The 24,751-nt window shown below is 44.2% G+C and overlaps 1 protein-coding gene across 1 annotated transcript; it reads left to right on the forward strand.

The window, feature by feature from the left end:
• The first annotated feature begins 3,602 nt into the window (after positions 1-3,602).
• On the forward strand, positions 3,603-24,535 carry apln (apelin). Its single transcript, XM_035650162.2, has 3 exons — positions 3,603-3,835; positions 16,968-17,140; positions 20,118-24,535. The coding sequence occupies exons 1-2, from the start codon at positions 3,769-3,771 to the stop codon at positions 17,132-17,134; spliced, it is 234 nt and encodes a 77-aa protein (XP_035506055.1). The 5' UTR covers positions 3,603-3,768; the 3' UTR covers positions 17,135-17,140; positions 20,118-24,535.
• The last annotated feature ends 216 nt before the right edge of the window (positions 24,536-24,751 follow it).

The following is a 24,751-nucleotide window of genomic DNA, read 5'->3' on the forward strand; positions in this document are numbered from 1 at the left end:
TGTAGCCTTTTAGTGATTACGAGGAACTCTATTCATGCAAGTATGATATTACAGAAAATGTGTGTGGTTGCTCCGAGGCAGTTCGACAGAAAGAGACCCACAGACTGACAGAAAAATTCCAGGGGGCTTTGGCAAGCCCAGAACATTGCTCAGATGAATCTGCAGCGCTGCTGATAATGCCACGATTAAAGGAAGATAAGTTAATCCACCAAGTCTCTGATTCTTGACATGTCATGATATGAAGAACAGGCCGCCGGAGGGGAGGAACACATTTGTTTCAAGCTTCAGAGGACCAAAAACACCGCTCATTATCTCATCTCTTCAAGAAAAATGCAGTCTTTGAAATGTCCTAATGAAGACGTCCCGCGTTCTCACGTTGTCCCGTCTCACAGTGCTCGTCTCCAATTAGCAACCGCGACCGGATCTCTTCGGACATTCTGCATCCACTCAAGCTGTGGACTGTGACTCTTCTCATGATGGAAGTTGGATACGTTTTTCCATTTCAATAAAGGTGCACTGCGCCTGATGGATGATCTGGAAATTGGGGCGGATGCGAAAATGCGAAGTTCACTCTTCCACAGCAATAACAAGAATGCGAGCTGGCGTCCACCGCTCATTCAATCATCAAAACAACAATACAAACAAACATCCGCACACTTCACTAGCATCTCAGGAATCGGAAGCTTTATATAGAGGCGGATGATAAACAGGAAACACATTAATTGTGAATACGGTAAATAAAGTAGCAAAATTGTGTTCCTGCGATCAGGGGACTGATTTAGCCCCAGCTACTGTGGGAGGACACCTGTTGACGATTCCTACAGCACAGATTGAGGAGGAAAACGTAAAGATACCTTTCTTTCTCCGTCATCTGTGTTACACTCATCCCAGGAATGTCTGCCTATTATTGAAAACTCAGGAATCGGGAACAACAACAGTGACCAGAGTCAGACATCCACAGCATTCCTCCATCAAACACTTCCTGTAAACAGCCAAGTGTTTCCTGTGTTGAGGCTGCGTCGCCGCCCCCTTGACCGTTGTTGCCGGTGCCATGTTGCCAGGTCCCAAGCAACATCCCCGGATGTGAGAAGCTAATCTTCCACTGGCTTACGGTCACGTCATGGCACGCAGTCCACTGACACACTTGGGGGAAACCCCATCTGTTACATTTTCATTACAGGCTTTGCTTCAAGCTAAGACAATTAAAGCTAACAGAGTGCAAACGGTTGAGCCTGCGCTGCCAACTTTACAATGTCTCACACATTCTTGTCCATAAGACATTTTAATGACCAGAAAATGCACAGTCATAAATGATCATGGGTAGCACCTGGATTCAGTACATTCTGGTTGCAGCCAGCTCATTCACATTAACTGTTGATTTGAAGTAACTCTGCGGGCAGTTACCCCCCACTGCTTTGAAATTATTCCTGAATGTTGGATTAGATTGAATTTTAAATGACTCCTAACTACTAAGTGGGCTGGTAATGGCACTATAATCCCCACTAGCTCTCATCACGTACAATTGCTCATGCTTTGTGTCGGTGATCAGTGAGCACCTCTGAGTAAATGCCGTGAACAGATTCTTTTAAAGGCACTTGGGCGAATTATCCTTTCAGCTAAAAAAAGGACAGGCGTGGATAAGCACCTTGGCCACCCCTGGGGTGAGAGGATTGCTTCTCATGAAGTGGAGGCTTCAAGTGCTGCATGTAAAAAAAAAACGGAAGGTGCTCTTGTTGTTGGATCTCAAGTGGGTGGCACAGACATGTTGCCCTCTGGGACCTGGAGCCTCGGGGGGAGACAATGGCCGGGCTGTGTGAAGCGGGAGCCGGGGAGTCGAGGGTCACAGGGCCCCTCCGCTCAGGGCCGCACCACTAAAGTGACTGTTTAGTGACAACACATAAAAAAGGGGTTGTGTGGAAGTCTTAAGTGGGGGTGTGTTTTTGGAGGTTGCGACCAAAGGCGGCCTATCCATCATGTGTCACTGCAGCCCTTTGGGGACTTGGTGTCTGGACCCAAAAGTGAATTAACGCCTTTTAAACAGTATTTCACAAAAATACTTACCAAATTGAAATATTAGCATTTCTTCGTTAACCTGCATAGTTTTTTCAAATTTTTGGTGACGTGATCAGTTTGAGGATTAACAGGTCACATCTGCAGACCCCTTGAAATGTCCTAAGAGGGTGGAGATCAAATTGTTTGGGTTTGTTATTTATTTCTTCTTCATTTTTAAATCAAATTTTGCATGAACAAACAACATTTATGCTCCTTCCCAAATTATTTTCTCCCAAGAGAGGATGCAGAAACTTGACGCCTTGATGTTGCTTCATGGCTAAAAGCGATAAGAAAACTTCTTGTGCGTCTAGTGCCTGCTTACATTTCTCACAATTCACAGCGAGAAATGCAACCTTTCCTGTTTATTGTCTGATAAACAGATGAAAAAAACACACACACAAGTGGATTTATTTTATAGCCAGGGTGGTTTTCTGTCAGCTTTTGTTCATGGGGAGACTATAATCTGTGTAGGAAAAAATAAAACAAATGATTTCAGGGGTGGTGGAACAAATAGTGCGAGTGATGGGATCGGGCAGAGTCTGATAAGTTTTTTCCTGCGGTTACTCCCAGTGTCACGGACACTAACTTCAAACGGCGTGAATGATTTAAGCCATACCTTCAACGAGACGGGGCCGCCAGCGCCACTGTGGGTAAAGAATAGTGCGAGGAAGAAAGGTCTATACAGCTGGCGCAGATACAAAAGCAGGAAAGCATGAACCTCATCTCACACCTTCCCTTCTTTCATCTACTTCCCCTTATAAGCCGGTATTTTGATTCCTGGATTCCTGGCAAGCGGCCCTGTTCGCAATTCAAAGAGTTTTCAACAAGAGCATCTGTTTGGGTATTATCATAAACCTGCATGCTCCCCCTACCCTTTACCTCCCTACTCCCCCTCTCCTCCCTCTCGCTGCTCCCTGTTCCTCTGCTGTGTGCATTTGCATGTGGGAGGAAAAGGGGGTGGAGAGGTTGGGTGATGGTGGGGCAGGGGGGCTTTTCCGTGACCCAACAGAGTCAATGATACATAAGCCACATGACCAGCTAGTCTCCTTATCCAGGGCAAACAGGACTCATACACACACAGACACACACGCCGACAGACAGACCAGCGAGCTGACTTCCAGCTCACTCACAGCTCCACTGAACTTGGCTCATGCTGTCGTTTTTTTCTGACAGAAGAAAAGAAGAGAAGCGCACACACACACACACACACCTCCGTGGGAGAGCTCAGATAAAGACCTGCCTTCAGTCGTAGAGTGGCGCTGTCACACACTGATATACAAATACACATTTAGACAAATACACAGCCACAGTCAGGGAGCCACCACATGCCACACACACGCACACACATTCCCACAAATTGACACACTCACTTCTCACACACACACACACACACACAGGGGAGCAAACAGTCTCTCTCTCTTTCTTGCTCGCTCAGCTGCTCTTCCTCTCTCTACCCCTCTCCCTCTCTCTCTCTCTCTCTCCCTCCCATCCACGCTTACACACACACACTTACACACACACACACACACACACACACGCACGCACGCACTCTCTCACACACTCACACACACACACACACACACACACACACACACACACTGACACACACACTTGCACTCACTCACACACACACACACACACACACACACACATACACACACCACCACTACAGTATATCAGCGAGTGACTAGCGGAGAGCCAGAGGGGAGTGCAGAAATGAATGTGAAGATCCTGACGCTGGTGATTGTGCTCTTGGTGTCTCTGCTGTGTTCTGCTACTGCTGGTGAGTACAGGAGCGTCCAGCCTCGTCGCCGGTCGTCTCCCTTTGCTTCTATTTCTCTCTGTTTGCCTTGGGCTTGTGCAGGCAGCTGTAGTTGATCAGTTACCCAGCATGGTTAGCCTTGTGTGGGCTCTAAAAGGCAGGAATATCAGCACCTGGCTATATACAGTACTGCACTGCAGTGGTTATACTGTCTGCTATTGTATTACCATGGCTTTTATGGTAAACTTCAATGGGGCTTCTGGCTCAGATTGATCATTTTCCTCCCTTGCCTCACCTTGACACTTGGAGATGAAGCATAAAGAGAGGTTTTTTATTGATGGATGTTCGTGTGGAGCTATGCCTGAGTGATCCATAGGCTGGACGTATTTGTGACTGTTGTGGCTGTTACGAAATGTAAGATATGCATGGCACATGTTCTGTAAGGTGGAGTGAATCTGATTAATTTATGGCTTGATGTATTCCATCTGACCCGAGTGCTATAGGATTATTAGATGACTATGATTGTGCGGCAGGGCAACACAGCAATTAGATATGCATGCACACCTCCTGTGGTGATGATAATGAGGACTGTAATTGTTGTACGCATTGATGAGGGGAATACAGATCCCAGATACATGGATCGCCTCTGGAGGGGCTCAGTCTTGATGCCTTGTCACAGTAAATTTCCGTAAAGTGATGCTGCATCTCTGGAGCCATTGTTGAACTAAATATCGATTCCGGCGTGGACCTTAAAATGTCTAATATTTGGAGACAAAAACATTGACTTTTGAACAGTTGTACAGGGCCAGGCTAGAGTCTCTCTGCTGGCTCGTGGGAGTAAACGGCTTGTGTGCGAATGGAGCTGTGGGGCTTAGTTTGGAGACCGATGGGCAGCCTGCAGATGTGATGCAGGTAACATTGTGGTGTGAAAAAACAACAGTTGGGCCTGTGTAAATGTCTGGACCGTTCTTGAGATTATCACCTACCCACCAACTACGGTGGCTTGGGGGACACACAGGCAGAAGCTGGGTTTATATGGAATGCTGAGCATGTGGAAGATGCTGTGTAGACTATGTGTTTAAATGTATAGAGTATACAGAAAGAGGCATAGACTATGATTATGAAATGCTGTATACACAACATTTTGGAAGATGTAGGCCCAGGTATATGTAGACCGTAAGATGCTGTATAGGCTATATGTTGCTAGTTGCTGTATGGACGATGGTTTCAAGAGGCTGTGCAGACTTAATGCTCGTTTCGATCCGTGGCCACAGCTCGCATGCTTCCCAGCACATCCGTTGCAGCGACATGCTATTTTGGTCTGAGGCTCTCGGCACATGAGTAAAATGGGAAGCAATTATCTAGCATCATGGTCAGTGTCAGTGTTTTTTCACGCCCTGCGTGTGGCTAAGCATGTTCCACGCCTGAGAGCCCGCTGTGCTGCGCCAGCGGCGGGGAAAACAAGGCTGCTGTGCCCCGGGCTTTCATGGGAGCTTATCCCCCTCAGCGTTCGTTCAAGTCACGCCGCTGATGTGCCCCTCCGCTTCCTGGCCGCTGCTGTAGTACCAGCGCTCCATTGACAGGGAGGAGGAGAGAGAAAGGGAGTGAAAGAGAAGAAGGGATGCAAGTGTGTTGCGGCGCCGATGGGTGTGGGGAGGGATGCTAGCTGGAGTGTCTGCGTAGCACAAGCCTCTCTGCTACAGTATGCGCTGTCGCGGGAAGGTGTCGGAGGAGGCTCTGCATGTAGGCAGTGGGTGTGAAGCCTTTCATCTCGAGACAAACGCTTTTCCAGTTCAGTGGGCTTTCTCTCTCTTCGAAGGCATCTGTGTGTGTACATGTGTGTCTGAGAAAGACAAGAGAGATGCACAGAGAGTGAGAGCATGTGTGTGTGTGTGTGTGTGTGTGCACTTGCAGGAAGCAATGCATATAGACCTGAATCTGACTAATATCGGATGGAGAAGTGTACATTAGGGTGTGTCTTGTATCTATGGACGTGAGTGTGCGTAAGAACTCCCAGTGCAACAGGCAAAACACCTCAACAAACCTAATGCTGCTTACAATATTTATTCAGTACACTAAAAGAGCTGCTGTGGCCTTCTCTATGTAATATTAGCATCCTTTAGCAGAGCACTTCAATTACCCAACCTTGAGAAGCACTCTGGCTCAGGAGTGGGCTCCAGCTTTAGACATGTGGTATTCATAATTCATCCCAGGGCCGATCACTCTTCCTCCCTGTGTGACTCTTCAGAGCGGTATAACAGCCCTTATTCTCAAAACATTCTCGCGTCTGTCACGGCCTCTTAGAGGATATATGAAAGCTTAATTTCCCTCCGCCGCGGAAACACCCTGCCAATCCTCAGCCAGGGACGTGCAGGACAAAAACAATAGCAGCTGGCTCAGACATGCACTTGCCCACGCGCACACACGTACACCGATGGTGTAACTGTTAGGGCTGGGCTGAACAGGTGAGGCCGTTCTGACTGCGGGGCACGAGGCCCGGATCAGAGCCATTATCTGGTGGAGAGATCGTCTGCTTTGAGAGGGGGTGATTTTATGAGAGCTGTCAGCAGTGCTATTATTCCATATTAAACTTTGATGTATTGTTGGGGCTGGCTGCTCTGTGGCACCAGCATGCATACTTACTCTACTGTAGCCCGCCTCACTCGGATGCTCAACCAAGTGTTACGAGTCAAAGTACAGGCAGAAAAGGGAGGGTTACAGTGCATTCACTAATTGAGGCACCTACAGGCATAACATGGCTGCTTAGCTTGGTCTAATTACTTAGTTAACATATGTCTAAGATCTAAACCAACCATTACCAGGAAGCTTTAAATCATAAACCCAGGTTCTCTAATGTGAAGAAGGTGTTTGTGCCTGTGGACATGATTGCGGTGGCCACGGAGAGAACAAAAAGCTGCTAAACTTTTCCAGATGTCCAGGCATAACATAATAACAGTGGGCAAACAGTTGTGTCAAAGGGGAAGCAATGGAAAGGTTATTAGAAGATTATGGAGAATCACAGAGCCCTTTTTGAGGCACGGGAGCTTGTGAGCACCAGCTGCTTTTATGTCACACACACACACACACACACACACACACACACACACACACACACACACACACACACACACACACACACACACACAGGGTCAGATGAAATCCATTTCATGAAGAACCTGGATTTCCTCTTGATGCAGCATTACAAGAAAATAGAGCCAGGAGCCTGCAGCATCGGCGTAGTGGATCTGCTGCAGAAAAGAAACAACACACACACACACACACACTCACTCACACACACACACACACATACACACACACATATTGGTCTTACTATAGTTGCAAGGACTGACATAAGGAGGATAAATGATTAATATAACGCAATCCCTAGTCAATTAACCTTACCGTAACGTAAACCCGATTCTAAACTTAACCCTCCAACAGTCCTTTCAAGTTGTGGGAACTGGCCAAATTGTCCTAACAAAGGCAAAATGTCTTCATAGTAATGGATTGAACTATACTATACTGTCCATACAAACATAGAGGGACATAAACACACTCTCTTAACACTGACTGAGGGTGTGAAGTCAGTAATGCGTGATTTATCCTCTTGTTGATTTGTGTCTCGTTTATCTTCTGTGGGTTTAAGTAGTAGCAACTGTTATTATGCCCCACACATCACAGCTCCGTGTTGGGATTAGGGATGGGTGTTTGACAGTAAATAACATGAGGTGATGTAAATTTGTCAGCTTATACTGTGGTATAACTGTGGTGTATATATCTTGATGTATATATTCACGTCATTATATTTATGCCAAGGATCATTAATTTGGCTAATTTAATTGAAGCTCATTGTTGGTTTGACTTGATAATGAACGCTACAAATTAAAACACCACAAAAGAAGCAGAAGGCAATTTAAATGGTGTAACATCAACGTTTGCAGTGGGTATAACTTGGATTAATGGGAGGGTTTCCAGCATTAGCATTATGGTAAAATGATTTTTGCATCAGTATGAAAAAGTACTCTGATTTTCTACAGTTTTAAATTGTAGGAGAAACCACAAAAATACATTCATGTGTTGGTATTTTATCAATTAACAAAATATATCAGTATCATGACAAAGAACTATATGACAGAAGATGTTATCCATGTTGCCCACCCTAGTGCAAGTGTGCTTAAAATGCCAGTGCAGCTTTATGGTTTCAATGAGATGACTTTTCTGTGACAAACCACCTCACATCTGTATAACATCACCGAGAGTGAGCTTTGGTGAATGGCACTCACAATTGCTCTGGAGTGGGCGGGAGTTGAGGAAGAGATTTAGTGAAAAATCATAACTCATTTGGTAGGGATATAAGGCTAACCTTTGGGCTAACACTCCCTGGAGAGTTCAGCTGTTGAAGACTTTGGCATATGTGACTGCTGGGCTGCTGTAATGTAATTCAGAACCCTTTGAATGAATAAATCTACTCACTTAGATCTTCCCTTGAGAGCAAATGCAGCGAAGGGAAGAAAAAGCAGAGGGGGAGTAAAAGAGGGGCCAAGGGACAGAAAAAAAAAAGGGTTCGCGGTAAGAGAGGCTATCTCCAAGTTGTGTCAGCGCTCCATGGTGAAGAAATTCACAGCTACTATCTGAGAACTTACAGCTGGCGATCTGGTTGGTCTTTGCGGATTTCATATGTGAAATAATGACACGTCTTTGGCTTAAGGAAGAAGTCAGTTCTGCTAAATTACTTGGAAATTAAATTCTGGCTCGTTCTGATTCCTTATGTACTCGTCTGCTTCAGCCCAGATCCCCCTTTGAGTCTGAGTGCACAACCTGGAGGTCTGGGTGAGGGGTAGTGGGGGTGTGGGGGGGTGTCCTGTGTAAGCCAGACCTTGTGATCACCAGACCCTGTCCTCAAGCCCGGGGGCGCTTCTTACAACTTAATTAGAGCCAGATATTTTTCAAAAACTGCTCTGTTTTCCACCAGTATCCAATATTAAAGTGATTTATGACTCTCTTTTTGAACATTAAGTGTTACATTTACAGCAGTTGTCCCAGCAGATCAGATTCCTGATCAAGATCTGAGTGGACATTTTTATTAACGGGGCTGCCAGACCGCAGAATAAATATTGTGGTCTTTGGGAATGCAGGTGCTTTAATTACTTTCGTGCTCAATTTGTAGGAACCCAGAATGGAAAAATATGGCTTCTGTCTATTGCTTTAGAGATGTCATTTGTGGTCAAAAATCATACTTCAGCAGCTATAAACGCATGTGGGAGTAGAAGTGAATTACTTTGGAGAATCAAATAAATATGGTTTAGGGTATTGTCGCCATTAACGTCAAACCTCTATAGGGGCAATAATGGATCAGTTAGATTTCATAAAGCTAAAAAAGTGCTGCACAGCTGGCTGTTGTTAGGCTGACAGGGGATTTCATTGCTGTGAAGATGGCAGTATGGATTGGGGCTGTGGATGGTGTAGAGGGACTTAGTGGATTTTGGGTTCATTTAGTGACGCCTCCACTGGGCTCTGCCTAAACTCCAAGCCTCAGGCAAAAGGATGTGCATGTCTCCTCCATTCTCAGTGCATTATAGGATGTGGTGGTGCATCTCATGAGGTTTCAAACTGTCATGTACCTTATGTTCGTGCTTAGTTTACATGCTTGCAAGTGGAAATTGAAAGATCTATTCCGTCCCCCTCACAACTGGATCCCTTCTGTGGCAACACAGAAATCACTCATTTTTGAAATCATGCATTATTCATCACTATCGCATCTTTGATCACAAATGCTATTTTCCCTGGGAGACTATTTCACACATACACGTCTCTGCTCAAACATTGGTCAATGTAATGATCTGCCACTGACTAATAGCATTGATCTCCCCTGCATCAGGACAGGGCCCATCGCTGCTTCGCCTCTGCCTCATTCGCCGAGGCCGCTCTCAGGGCCCCTGAGCATGTACCAATGTTTGTAAAAGTTGAAGAGAAAAACAATTTATGGAATTCATAAACATCCATCCACATCAGGCAAACAGTTTATCTCGACAGCCAATGAAAACAGAGTGTGGTGGTGAGGGGGTGCGTAGAGGGCCAATAAACACTGAACCTCGGTTCACCTGCAGCTGAACCTGTCAGTAAACGCTTGATGATTTTTATTTCTTCACTAAATAAGTGAAAGAAATTGCTTACTAAGTTTCACTGCATAGCCTTTAGCCAATGGAACTTCTTTTTTACACACCATATGCTCAGTATATCAGTATATCATGTATCAGTATTATATTTTGATATACTATTTTATATAATGCATTTTAATGTCAATATTTAAAACACAAGCATCCGCTTTTGCACTTATAGGTATTTTTGACCCGGTTCTACAGTATTGTTTATTGTCCATCCACTCTGGCTCTGAGCAGCAGATCAGTACCAGCCATTGTTTTGTATTCTTTAGTCTGGTTGAGAGGTAACACCGACTGATGCAATGTTGCTGCTATTTTCCTTTAATAATACTGTATGTGCTGTGGGGAAAGGCGATGGTCCCCTCAGGCATTAAAAGCTGCAGTGAACCCATCGCCGTCACATTTCTCCGTCTCTTTGTGTTTCTCTCTTTCTCCCTCATCTCAAATGGGAGAAGGAACGCAGGTTCACAGCAGGGGGGGTGGGGGGGGGCGCGATGACACAGGAGAGGGAGGGGCTGTGTCTCACATCTGATTAGCGTGCCCATGGAAACGGATGGTTGGAGGATCCCTTTGCCCTTGACATGCAATCTCTGGAGATTAGGGCAACGGTTGGTAGCCTTACCTACCTACTGTACTCTCCCTGCCATGCGCATAGATTTTGCCCGCTGCTGCTAACGGAAACAGCAGCAGCAGCAGCAGCGTCTCTCCTTCTCCTGCCCTCAACCATTTTCGCACTCGAACAGGAAAGTTGAGAAAAGAAATGTTTGCATCGGTGCCTGCTTGTGTTCAATGGACTCCAACCTGCAGTAACCTTATAGCCACAAATTCACCCCTTCAACTGGAGTGGGATTGTGAATAAACCAACCGGCAGTCAAGTGGTGAGGAGAGTCAGTGGCTTCATTAGCTGGCTCAATGCTGCCAGTGGCCCTTTGAACTCACAGCGCTCTGATCATAGCAGAGTACGCAGTCTCACACCTCATCATTTCATACACGCTGTACATCAGGAGCATATATATAACCATACTTCACAGGCGACTGACTAACTCAAAGGGACATCTGCAGAAAGCCAGAAACTAAAGGGCTGCACAGTTTGTTTTTAATTTGTCCCCATCCTTCAGTGAGAGGCGGGGGGGGGGGGGGGTTGTTTCTGAGCAGGGAGGACCAGGAGTTATGTTTAAAAGCTACAGTAATAGGAGCAACTTTTCATGCACTTTGGTTTCCTCAGTGGAGTCTGTACAAACAAAAGACAGCCTTCAGCTCAGCCACAAGCCGAGCATTATAACTGCACAACAATGCTGCATATCAAATAGTCCCTGACAAAAATAAAAGAAAGTGCTCACGACCAAAACAAACCCTCCCCGAGAGGAACACTCAGAGGCCAAGTGTGGTGGCAAACAGAGGATGTTGAAAACATCAGGGACAGTCAGAGGGCTGATCATGGACTCAGCAAATTGTTTAAATTGAGAACCTGGCTGCTTTCAGCTGACAATGTCGTTCTTTTTGCTCCAAACTGAGCGCCTTTCATGGTGGCTGCCATGGTAACGTGGGCCTGAAAGTCGGCAAGCAATCGGTACCAGTTTCTGCCAAGGCCCAGACTTACTGGTAGGCATGCGATAAGCAGCCTTTTGCGACACTAAACGTTGCATTGTGAAAGCTGAACAACAGGGGACAGCCCTTTTCTGTTCAGCATCCTTCCATATGTGCAGGATGAATGTGTGGGGATGCTATCAGGCAGCAAGCAAATCCCCAGTACGATGCCGTGGCGGTGCTGGGATTTATTCTAGGTTCGAAGAATGTTTGGCTCGTTTCTGGCACAATTAACACATCTCATCCTTGGCTAAATAATCCTGATCCCCTAATGTGCTTATGCAGTGGGAAGCATCTCTGCCCATGACATGTCTCTGTCTGGCTGTGTGGGTTTGCATGTCTGTGTTAATGGTATGCTTTGGAGGGATTCATTAGCTAAAGCTACTCCTCTTCATTTAGTGAATGAAGGGAGGGAGGCACACAATGCAGACAGCAGGCCTGCTCCTCCAATGTCATGGTAATAACCATGGCTACACACACCAGGGTATTTATTCTTCCTCTCTCCCACTAACACAAATATTGTTCTATTGCCCTTAAGGATTACACACGCACTTAATAAGCTTCCACTACCTCCCATGTACAGTAGACAGAAAATAATGCAGCAGTCTTTACACGATCATGCATGACTGGAAAATGCTGTTACAGGTTTATTTACGTGCTAGAAAACCAATCAACCATTACATTAGAATATATTGTGAAGGGATGCCATTGTATTAAAGGTGGTTATGGCGTGTTAATATGATGTGTATTTGTGAAAGGAGGGCAAGAGCTTTAAATGGGTCTACAATTTAGTCCAATCATAGGGAGGGAACCTAAATTTAGATAGAAACAAAACCAAGAGCCATGATGCTAGTCGCTCTATGAAGCTGTAATTTGAGACAGAGGTGCTTTGAACATGCTAACATGCTGATGTTCAGCAGGTTCATCAAGTGAGAATGATGGGAATGCCATGAGTTGAGCAGGTATTTGAGTGTTGTGTAAACATACATCTGGTCCTGATCATGGCGCTAATGGAACGTTGAGGAATTAGCAAAGTGAATTCATCCTGCAGACATTAACGACTGCAACAAATGTCACATGAATCTATCCGATAATGTCTAGTTAAGACATTTTACTCAGCACGGCAAATGCGAGTGTCATGGTGGCACCAGAGGAAGTAAAGGGCTCACCAAAGTCAATAAAATACAGCCTCTGGGAACCATCAGCATCTGCATAAAATGAATCTACTTGACATTAAAATGTTTCTCTGTATGTGTGAAAACCTTGACCTGCCGGTGACACACAAGCATCCACCAAAGTCAGTTGGATTCATTCTGTGGGCTCCATGGATGTCTGTTCAAGACTTCTAATCCATCCAATAATTGTTGACTCACACTCTTCAGTACCGACCCGTTCCCATTCTCGCAGCTGTTTGTTTAAACATCAGGATACATCTGTACAAACTGCACTGAGCGAGATTTATGTCAGAGAGGTGTCAGAGTTAAGTGATGCAGGGACGGTAACAAAAAAAACAGAGGAGAGATGAAACGTTCTGGAGAAGCTCGGCCAACTGTGAAAGTAGATCACTGAGATTTCACACAATTGATTCATAATCAGTGTGACCGAGTGATGAGCACAACGAATAAACATACAGATACGATTCAAGAGGACAGAAAATCAATTTGCAGTGACACAGATAAAAAATTAAAACGCAGCAAGGATAAAATTTCGGTGGCCATGGCTGAATGGGCATGTTAACATTTGATGCAACAGTTTCTAAACCATGAACACGGCCGCCTGTGTGCTTGTTGCTATAGTTGGTCTCACAGGTCGATATTGTTTAATCTCTCTTATGTCATAGTGGCAGAAAAACCATTATGCTGTGGCTGCATTTACAAGTGCAAACATTTGTTATGTGGTGTTTTTGGCAGTCGATACACACAAATCAGCTTTACAACAATTAATAATCGGCTCTGGCCCACTCGCCATGCTGTCTGTGATCCTGCGTTGACACACACAGTACTGTGATGTACAGTTTGCTCTTGCCAGCCGTGAGGTTCAGCTGATAAACTTGGCATTAAACCAGAGGACAGCCATTTCTCTTCTCTGACTGGATGGACAAGTGCTGGGAGACGTATATCGCTCCAGGCTCGACTGATGGACTGCTGCGAAATCAACAGGGATAAGCTGTCGGTTTTCAACTTTCTGCTGGGCCATTTGAAAAAGACAACATAACAAATATCGCCTCAGGATGCAGTGGGGAAACTAGGGCGGAGAATTAGCGAGCAACTCTCAACTATTCTCTCTTCTCGGGCTGATCATCTCTACCTCTCTCCTTCTTAAGGAGGCTGCAGTGACGCGAGCAACAGGAACAGCAATAACCAGGCATTCCTGAAATTCCACGTTTATTAACATTTAATCAGGGAATTACGAAGTGCGGGAAGAAGTGTTGAGATTGGCAAAACCAAGGTCATCAGAAGTGCAGATAAGATGCCTGTTGCTCTGCAACATATGTAATCCTGCCATTTTACTGTTTTAGCAGCAGAAACGTAAACATGTGACTCTCTCATGGGAAAAGATCAAATGGGATACTACAGAGACTGGATCCAATTTCAGGGCAATAAGAAAGCTGCGATATCTTTGTTTATGGAGAAGAAACATGCATTATCCAATAATAAACCTGCCTTGGAATCAATCAAAAAGTCTTATCCAGGAGCAACAGATGTTGTGACATCCAATCTATATTCTCCCAAAGATTGGTAAAGATTCAAAGATAGCTGTTGCTGTATCTGTCGCGCTGAGATGCTTTCCCCACAGACTGCAAGAGTTAATCTATACAGCCTGTGTTATCACTGGGGCCTGGGTTATTTTTAGAAGCTTTCATTACACTTTTCTATCCTGTAGCCAGATTGGATGGGTTGAGATTTGTCATGAAATCACGAGATGTTCTCCCTTCAAACCCCAGTGTAGAGCAGTGGCTGACAGCTTGCCGTGGCAGGAGACATCTAAATTGTCTCATTATGGACCAGGGTTATGACAGACCGAGCCTCCCTTAGAGGGACGGCGGATGAGCTGTGCGAGCCAGGGTACAATTACTTTGCGATCTTGCATTGCTGTGTGTGTGTGGGGTTAGGGGAGGGGGGGGATCAAGTGAGTTAGACTCCAGTCAATGCATGCGTTTGCCACAACAGCTACTAGCCTGCTGTTAAAACTTCACCTATACAGTAGTAGTTAGTGTAGTATTATAGTTACACTGAGACATTGAAGGTGTCAGTACCCTTTAACTGAAGTGCCACATTCGTCATTTTTCACCCAGTCACTTCTGGCACTCCATTTTTCTAATGGAGTGCAACATCGTGAAAATCAAAAATGTGCACAGTCATCCCCACTCACACAATTATTATTTTTTTACTCCTCTATCATGCCATTTTTTTTAAGTGGCAACAGGTGATGAGTAAAGAAATCTACCTTCAGATGTGGTTGGATGAACTGTCATACAAACCAGTTCGTTTTGAGCAACTAAATAGCGGAGACTATATCCTTGGGTTGTGGTATATTAGGTATCTAAATGCTGAGCGTGTTTCAGGGGTAAAGGGAAGCAGAATGCTCCCACAATACATCTGCTGGCTTCAAAATCAAAGAGTGTGTTAACATTAAACCAGCTGGGTTTGGAATAAGTTAGCTGAATGCCTTCAGAATGTGTGAACGTCCCTCATGCACTGTGTGTCTGGAACGATAACAAAAGGATAATGTGCAGATTAGTGCTATTAGGGCCAAAGATGGGCTTTAGATGCGGAAATATGCAACAGAGACTTTCCCTGCTGCAAATGAATTAGCCCACTGTTCAGCCACAAATATAATACGGACGAAGATTAGAGTGAAAATGGAATTTGAGATGTCTGGAGTTTCAGGTATACCCATTGAAAACATGAGACAAGCTGTGTAGCTAAGGCATGCAGCTCACTTCTGTTTAACCCTGGAAGGTAGAACAACCCTTCTCTTTTTCGATGAATGTTTTTCTTTTTAAAAATGTGCCACAGCTGTTCATTAATCAAGAAAGGCTGTCTTCTTTCTAATGGCGTATTGAATTTTGCTCTTGAAGACAGCTGCCCCCTATTCAGACAAACTGATCTGGGCTATTAGAGAAGCTTGAGTGTTTTAAACGGGATAGACAGATTTTAGAGACAGGTTTTTTTTCAGGAGAAATTTTCAATCAGACGGCATCCTCAGGGTCACGGCTGTGCCTTGTCCACACAACAGCCTGTAATATCACCACTCTGCACACTTAAATACACTAACGGTTGAGGAGAATCTTAACATCACCCCGGCTTTTATAAGCTGCTCAACTTGCTGTCCTCAAAATACTTGCTGCTTTTGCAAACCTCAGCAGCCGTCTGGCGGACTTATCTTAAGCTGCGTCCTCACCCAAGACCTCGTAAACCCAACGGAAGGTCTTGCTCCAGGGAATTCTAAAAATGGTGCCAGTGTCTCTGAGGAGAGGAGACAGGAATGTCATGACCCCGTGTGAGTGATGTCAATCAGCTTTTTGATGGGAAATACCCAATGGGGATTTGTAGATTCCTTTGAGAAAAGTATAGTTTGGCTCTGAGAAGGGATTAGAGATGGAGAGAGCTTCATAAAACAATAACATCCATTTAGAAGAGTGAGAGTGGTGGGTTTCCCCATTGATTTTTTTTCTACCCATGTAGTTTAGTTACTCAACTAAGATATTCAACAACATTGATATGACCAAATAAAAAAGTCCTGCTCTGCTTTTTGAGGTGTAGTGTGTAAGATCACCTGCATCAAATATCCCATAATACAAAAATCTCAGGATCTCCAAGAGGAGGTCTTTCAGTTTGTGATGTCGAAAGGTCACAGAGACACTTGAGGTGGACCTAACCATTTAGAAAAGAGGGGCTTAAGGGGATCAGGCCACACTTATTGAGAGATGACCGAGAACATCTGGGACCACTCTTGAACACACACACACAGATTCTCTGAGAGACACTAAACTCATCTCTAATCTTGGATCAAACACTGCGACAGGATGCACCTCCACAAGGTCTGGTGCTCTGTGGTGTTTGTAATCATGAGGGAGAGTGAGAGAGACATGAGACACAGGGGCTTGGGTTTCTCACTTCAGCCAGGGCTGCGTCTATCTGCTGTGCTCTCGTCCCACTACTTCATCAACTACAACTCTGGGTGGGCCTGAAGAGGCCACACACACACACACACACACACACACGTATCTATACATGTCTCTTGTTTCCTCATCCATTACCGCTGTGATAACGCTCTGGATCTTGATGCACGAATTCCTTGGGTACTTATGGGCTTGGATTGTGATTTAGTCAAATTTGATACCTTGGGTGAGAGTATTGCATTTTTGGGATCTAATTGGTCTCCTCCTCTGTGTCCTCCAGGTCCCATGGCCTCCGTGGAGCATGGCAGAGAGCTGGAAGAGGCCTCTGCAGTGAGAAAAATGGTCCAGCAAAGCCCTGCGAGGGGCGGTCAGACCCACAGACCAGCTGGCTGGAAGAGGAGACGCCCACGGCCCCGTCTTTCCCACAAGGGGCCCATGCCTTTCTAGAGCAAGGTGAGTTTCCCGCAGTCAAGTGTGCCAAGACGGTCGTTTGGGTTTTGTCTTGGCAAAGCTCTACCCACCTTGGAATGTCATGAAATATTATGTGCCTCTCTGTGCCAAGTTTGCCCATGGCCAACTTTCTGTCCAACTCTCTGTCAAGTCAGAGCCACACATTCCCAAAAGAATAAGAGCAAAAGCACTTCCCGATATATTAAATCATAACTGCTGACTAGTGAGGAAACAGTTTCATAGATGAATTTCTAAGGGGAACGCGGCGTTGAGTTGAATACTTTGTTGGCAGAATCCATTCGGATGTTTCTGATGATGAAGGGGAAACTCATACACTTACAGGAACACTGGAAACCCTGTTAATGACCATCACAGCCAAATTCAACTCTAACACACGGATGTTATTGTTGGCACTGAAAAAAGTGCATGTATTAACAGATTATTGGACTTTGGCCCACTGGCCTGCATGCCTTTCTAGTACGACAGAGTCTGTATTCAAGTCTACGTCATTTATATCCTCATATGGGAGACACAGTTATACTTAGAAACACAAGCTTTGAATCAATTCAACTAGGATAAATCTTTTCAATCCATCTGATTAAGTAAATTAAAACCCTTATCCAAAGATAATACTTTGTAGAGTTGGGTTTCCTTGGTGTAATGCTTTTCCTGGCAGGAATGTTTAACTTGCTGTCAAGTGAAACAAGGTTTTATGTGGAAACTCTTTCATCCAAAATCAGAGATAATATTTAACTTATCACCTTTTTAAGGGTTTGATTTTCTTTCCTCAACCAAAACAAACTCTCTGTATTTCTATAAAAACAGATCAAGCTTCACTGAGAAACTTAGCATACTACAAATAATTAAATGATCAGATTTACATACAGATTAAACCTTTCTTTGGACTAACCAAAGTTTGCATGTCTCTGTGTACAGAAGGCAACAGCAGTAGAAAAGTATGTCCCTGCATTAAAAGAAAGCACAGGACCCATTCACACGTCTCTCCCAGACACTGCAAGAGACAGGGATACTTGACAAAACACAATATCCCCACAGGAGGTTTCAACCATACAAAGCTGACCTGCAAAGGTCCGCCGTAAATTAACGCCATAGTGATAGGAGGCTGCAGCCAGAGAGTGACCAGGCATGTTTAATCAGTTTTCAGGAATCAGAGCCATTGAATTTCAGAAGCTCTATGGCCAGAGAAGTTTTATGGTGAATTATGAATCATTGTTGTATTTCTCTGGGGGGGGGGGGGGGGGGGGGGGGGGGGGTTTGGAGGTCGGACTTTTTTTGAACTCAATAAGAGACTCTAGAATCTCGCAACAAGACTGAAAAACAATAAGGAAGGTCAGTGTGCACTTGAAGGACAATTCTGGTCCTCCAACATCATCCGTCTGCCAATAAAATGTCAGAACGCTCTCTACGCGTTGAGTAGTCAGATCTTGTGTTCAGTGCCAGATTGCCCTCCACACAATACAGGGAGCTTCAGGAAGTTCTGTGAGAGTGAACGGCTCACTGAGTCACAATGCTCTCTCTGCAAACACCACTTAAACCACAACACACTGAAGATTTCCTTTTGTTTTGTTCACTTCCCACCCCGGCTCCTCTCATTCTTTCAAAGTCCATAGTTCACCTCGTTCAAGGATTTCTCTACATGCCCTGCTAGTTTACCCCAACCTGACCAGAAAGGGAAACAGGCTTTCCATTAGAGGCATTTTAGTGACAAGGCTACGAACATTCACAGAGCAAAGAATCCAAGGAGTTAAAAGTGTTCTTCACAGTTCAATTGCAGTTTGACTGGACTGTTTGGCTGGACATGCTTTTTGTTTGATCAAAAGTTAAGAGTTCGGTGGAGAGATCCAGCTGAGAATTGGTGAGACTTGTAGGCAGACAGATAAACATGCCTTCATAGGTTAAAATTTAACTGCGCTTTTAAATAAAGAGCAGTGATTGACTGGACATCGTCCATCCTCCAGTCCTATCCTATTTAGCCACATCTCCCCCTTTCAGTGTCAAAAACAGCTCTTCTTTTATTCTCCGAGACACCTGAGGCAAAGTTTGACTTTTCGGCCCTACACATTCCAGATGTGCGCGGAGCTGAGAAGAAAGATGGCGACCCGGGTCATCTTCCTTGAGCATCTGAGTAGACTCAGATCTGAACGCGCTATTAGAACTCTTGGATCTAAGCCGTGCCACTGACAATCTAAAAGACGACAGGATATTACAGATTTAAAGCTGCAGGCAATTTACGAAACCCCTTTGAGACCCTGAGTGTGAGAAAGCTCAGTGAATGAGTCCTCTGAGGACTTTTCCATCAAAACAATGTGGAGCAGGTCTGCAACTCCTCCCATGCATTCAATCTGTGATGTAGTATGACTTCAAGGCACTGAGCTCATACTGTGGGCCCACACACTACAAAGGACAACAACAAACAACAATGCAACTCAGCAGAGAGAAGATATACTGTAGATCAGTGCTTAAGGCATTACATGACCTCAGAAATATGCCATTGTGAAACAACAGCAGATTCTTATTGCTGAATGAACCTTGTTGTAATGAAACAAAGCTTGCAGCATCTGAAATCTTGGGAGATTATCAGAGGACCGGAGAAGATATAAGGCAAGGGAAGATAAAAGATTTCCCCATTGTTAGGGAGTGATCCACTGCCCCTAGTGTAGTATAAGGTTGGGCTTGTGTTCCACAGAGAGAAAAATGCTTGTTTTTCTTGCTCCCTGCTGCGCTTTTCTATCAACGACCGTGAAATCTGGTTGGAACATGTTCCGGATAACCTTTTCTTTTTGTTTTTAAGTGAACGGTAGCATAAGGTAAATCACAGTGAAGCCTCCAGTAGAAACTCCCTGCGGGGTGCCCTTATTGGAGAGGAAATTGAAATGTCTGCACGGCTCATGCAATGATTTTTAGGAAACAAAAAACACACACTGATTGCACTGCTTCCGTTGTTTTTCCTGTCTTGCAGGCACTGCATTGAGCGCCCTCCCCCAGGTTCTGATTTCTATGCTCTTCCTTTGCCTTGGGGGGCCTTGCAACGAAGGGCCTACGCTTGCCCAGCCTGAAGAGTGATGTCCATAGCACCTGCTGGTTCTTCAAGCAACTCTGTCCACAAAAAAAATCAGGACAAGCCGCTCACCCTCAGCTCTATAGGAGGAATTGGGGACAGGGAAGGGGGGTGGGGGGTATTGAGCCCGAGCTATCAGACTCTATTTCTCTGTCTCTCTCTTTTTCTTTCTCTCACTCCCTCACTACTTATCTATCTCTGTCTTCTCCCAAGTGTTTTTTTTAATTATTATTTTCCTATCATTTGCTTAATAGAGCCCAATCAATAGCTGTCTCCCCGAGTGTCTCACACACTTTGCATGACATGTGGTGGAGAAGGAGCCCAGTCCAAACAATCTGAGTCTTAAAGCGTCTGTCACTTCTCCATGGTGTGGTATTCCCAGCTCTCAGATTCAAGGTTGCTGCCGCCACCGATTTCTTTGTTGTGTAGCTAACAGCTTTTAAGTCGTGAGAGAGAGCACTGATCATGCAGAAGGGCAGTGTCAGTTATAATAGTTGACAGAAGCAAATATTAACTTCACATATGATACTGGAGATGCCTGCTGCGTAAAGGAAATCTTAGGTTTTGTGTTTAAAATGGAAGTGCAAGAGCGTCACATTTAAAGGTCATTGAAGCCATCGTTCAATTATCTTTATTAACGATGCTTTGTGCCTCCTAAAGACAGTGTGTCCACACTGTCAAAACAATCCATTTAAGTGACACAATAATTCCTTAATTTAGGAGATTCTTTAATCCAAAGCGATTTTGGTGTTTCTGAACTCATTAACACCTTAGAGGCGGGGGGTTTACTGACATGCTCAAGGTTACTGTAACATGTTGCACCTTGGATGAGTCCTTTGACCCCAAATCCCAATCCTGTTCCCAATCCCCAGCCTTCGCACCACACTGCTGCCCTGTGCAGCTGCTCTACACGACTGTTAACTGGCAGGGGCGGTCTGCTCCACCGACAGGCCGCCTTGCCTTTTAATGAAGTGCCAAATAATAACCTTGTCCACAATGCTGCCAGGAACAAAGGAATGAAAGGTTAGGCAGAAACACATTACCTCTTGTTTGAAGTCTTGATACACTGACACATCATGCATTTTAAATTTCTGCAAACAGAAATCCCACGTGAGATATAACGTTAGCGAGGACGACAAGTTCAATTAGACCAAAAAGGACAAAACAGAAAAACCAAGAGGAAACCGTTTCAAAGCTCAGCTCAGTTAATATGCCACAGTGACCAGCCTAACACTATAGTGCTCTAGCTGTTGTAATACTCAGCACAAGGCTGGTTTGACCCCTTGACCGACATCTTTCACTGACAAAATGCTATGCCTTTCCATCATACTGGAATATATTACTGTTTATGTTTATTTCTTTGTTTAAGTAGTTTTATTTCTTTTTTTTTTCTCAGGGTGCTGTGACAGAGGCTTGTACTAGAGCAGTCTATTTTGTGCATTTATTTAAAAAAAAAAACTCAAACATACAGTACATTAAAGCTTATGTGAGCATATTTTCATATACTGTATCTTTACTCTCCCTGTATGTATTCACCAATATAGCCATGTAGCCAGACTCAGTCCTTTCTAGCCACGATCCGTTCCCCACATTACGTCGGGTACAGTTGCCTTTCTAGTGTGCCCTTCCACAGCACAGGTGGTCGTGGCTTTGATCATTACGCTCATTAAATCCTCGAGTTAATCTTTTTCAGATGGATCTCCCCAAGGCTGGCCCGGGCCACTTAGTCTGAGCTCATTGTTCAATTGGCTTAGACTGAAACCACACCCTTCCCCCCTTTCCCAATCCCCAAACCGCGGCGATTCAGTGTGTAACATTGTAACATATTAGGAGTGTAACCTGTAGAGCAGCCACCTTGCAATTGTCCGTTGTATACTAGGTGTGCCAAGCAACTTCCTTGTGTTTTTCAATGGGTTTGAGGGGAAAATCTGATTTCAATCCACTGCGATTCAATCAGCAAACACCCTACTTCCACCAGATGAGCAACTGGGAGGTTAACATAGATTCCCGGCATCGTTTCCCTCTCACCATGTCTCATGCAAATATTATAATAAAATGCAGAGTCTTCTCATTCCCAGCATGAGAGGCTTTTATTAGGAGGGCATCTAAAATCACAGTGGTAATCCACCCAGCCAAGCACACCTTGATTAAAAATGTATTAAATCCTAGGGCACTGTGAAGAGTAATAATTTCAGTTCCATCCTTTTTTTCCCCCGTACCCGCTCCGACAGAGATGTAGATTTCATTAATGCTCCTTGGGAGTGAGACAGCTTTGCTCACAATGTCTCATGTATTATTGGGGAAGACAGTGGGAAGATATGAGCTGGGGATGGAAGTTCAAAGCTGCAGGAGTCGGGATGCTGGAAGTAGACTAGGTCATGACAAGGGGTTCAAATCAATATTTCCCCCATCTCAGAGGTTTTTGTTACGGAGCCGAGCAACGTCTGTATCCGCACTGTTCTTCATGAATGTATCCTCACCATCTGCACCAGCCATGCCGCCCTTTCAGAGACCAGAGCAAACCAATGTTTATGTAAAGTACCCTTTTTAATCTTGGTCTGGTTATCAGTTGAATCCAAAAATCAAAAGCCAAATATCCCAGTGATCCAAAGCCTCCAGTGTCAATAAGTCCCAACAAATAGACGTGGCTTTGCTCCAAAACTGCTCTGTGTGGGTTCGCAAGGCTGCACTTTCTGCAATTCCATTATGCTGCTGGAAAAATACACCCAGAAAACATGAGTCTCTTGATATGGAATAGTTTTCCAGTGTATTGTGACAATTTTTTGTCTGATTTTTGTCTAGCTGGTTGTCCAAAGCTTACTTTTTGAATACAGTGTGAAAACCTGTATCTTTTGTGGATGTAACAAAATAGAAAAGTAGTCTGCAGCACAATATGTCGTGGACACGTGAAAGCTTTCAGGCATTCTTTTCTTGTAGATCATAGCTCACAGCCCTCCTCTGCACATCAGGTTAATGGGCCTTGTGGTGTGGAAGGACAAGCACGTCCAGGCTCAAACTGAAACTGTAAACCAATACATTATGCTCGGGGAGCAAAACCATTTTCCTTAATGGTCTTTTCCAGCAAGGCTTACACAAGAGAAACGATTCCTATCCTATCAATGTTTCCCCCCCAGTTCCTCTTCTCTGTGACCATCACATGGCCTGAGTAATGTTCCTATGCACTTGTTAGCATGTTTTCCTGGTAGAAAAATGTTTGTGCTGAGAACTTGCCCCATTGTGTTTAGTTTTTTTTAATTTTTTTTTTTTTTTGTCCAAATGCATTTGGCTGGGAGTGTGTAAGGAGTGGGGCTGAGCAGAGAGATAGATATGGGTTACTGATGGAGGTGAGAGTAAGGTAGCAGAAGGTTTTAAAATATTAGCTTAGCCAATGAGTTCGGTTTTCTCAATAGCGACAGACACGACCGCCACACGTAAAAGTCACAGAAAAACACAAGGTTTTTTATGTTTTCGTTACTATTGTCATTGTGTACTCAGTCCTCTACCAGACACAATTCCTTTAAAAATCACACGGAACCAAACTTCTCATTCATTGTGGAAATGGTAGGAGAGTTGGCACACGACACATTCCACGATTTTACCTTGTGAATTTCTAAACCCATCAAACTGTATCATGTTGGCCTTCAGAGTGGGTGTCTGCAGGATCGAGTGGCTGATATTCAATCCAACGCATTCACACATTTCCACCGGCTGGGCAATCCAAAGGATAACTAGATTATATCTCCCACGGGAAATGACTGTCTGTCATTATCCTGGAGCCTCAAAATGAGACTTCCTACACCCAGAATAGCACAGGCCCCGCCTGCCTTGATTGCAACACATTCTCCCTCTATGTAACCACTGTGTCCGAGATGAAGATCAGCCACATTCAAAACAACCTGAGGAGAGGTGCAGTCTGTAGGCTCACACGCCATCGCAACAGTGTTACTAGGTCTCAAGCAGATACCATTTTTAAGACAATGTATTACTCCTGAAACTTATATTCTGTTAATGGTGTGTGCTCATATTACTCACCAGGCCAAATGTACAGTCCCTGTCTCTGTTTTGATGTTGAACTGGGCAAAAATAAATGACATAAATAAATAAATAAATAAAACAAGTGTATCAGAAATGGTTGAAATACTGTGTACATATTTGAACTTTTGGTTTCTAATTTATAAAAGATAAGCTTTAGCTCTTGGAGTACTTATTTTATTTTTTTCCTTTCATGCGTAGCTTTGTGTTTTTATTTTCTATTTCTGTAAAGTGTGTAAATATATCTTTATGATAATAAGTAATATTAAAAATCTTATTTTAAGAAAGCATTGTGTCGTGTCTGTTTTTTTGGCAAAGAAAAAAGGATGTAATATTTATCATGGTCACCAGTTGTAGTATGTTTTAGTATGCTATAATTTACTAAAAATTTAAGATTTATTCACATTATTTTTCATATTTTAAGTCAGCCCCGTTGTTTGTGTTAACATTTGTGAGGCTGTGACTTTCCTGAAACGAAACAAAGGAAATACAAAAACAGCAAC

The sequence above is a fragment of the Scophthalmus maximus genome, chromosome 9 (assembly GCF_022379125.1).
Source record: "Scophthalmus maximus strain ysfricsl-2021 chromosome 9, ASM2237912v1, whole genome shotgun sequence".
NCBI lineage: Eukaryota > Metazoa > Chordata > Actinopteri > Pleuronectiformes > Scophthalmidae > Scophthalmus > Scophthalmus maximus.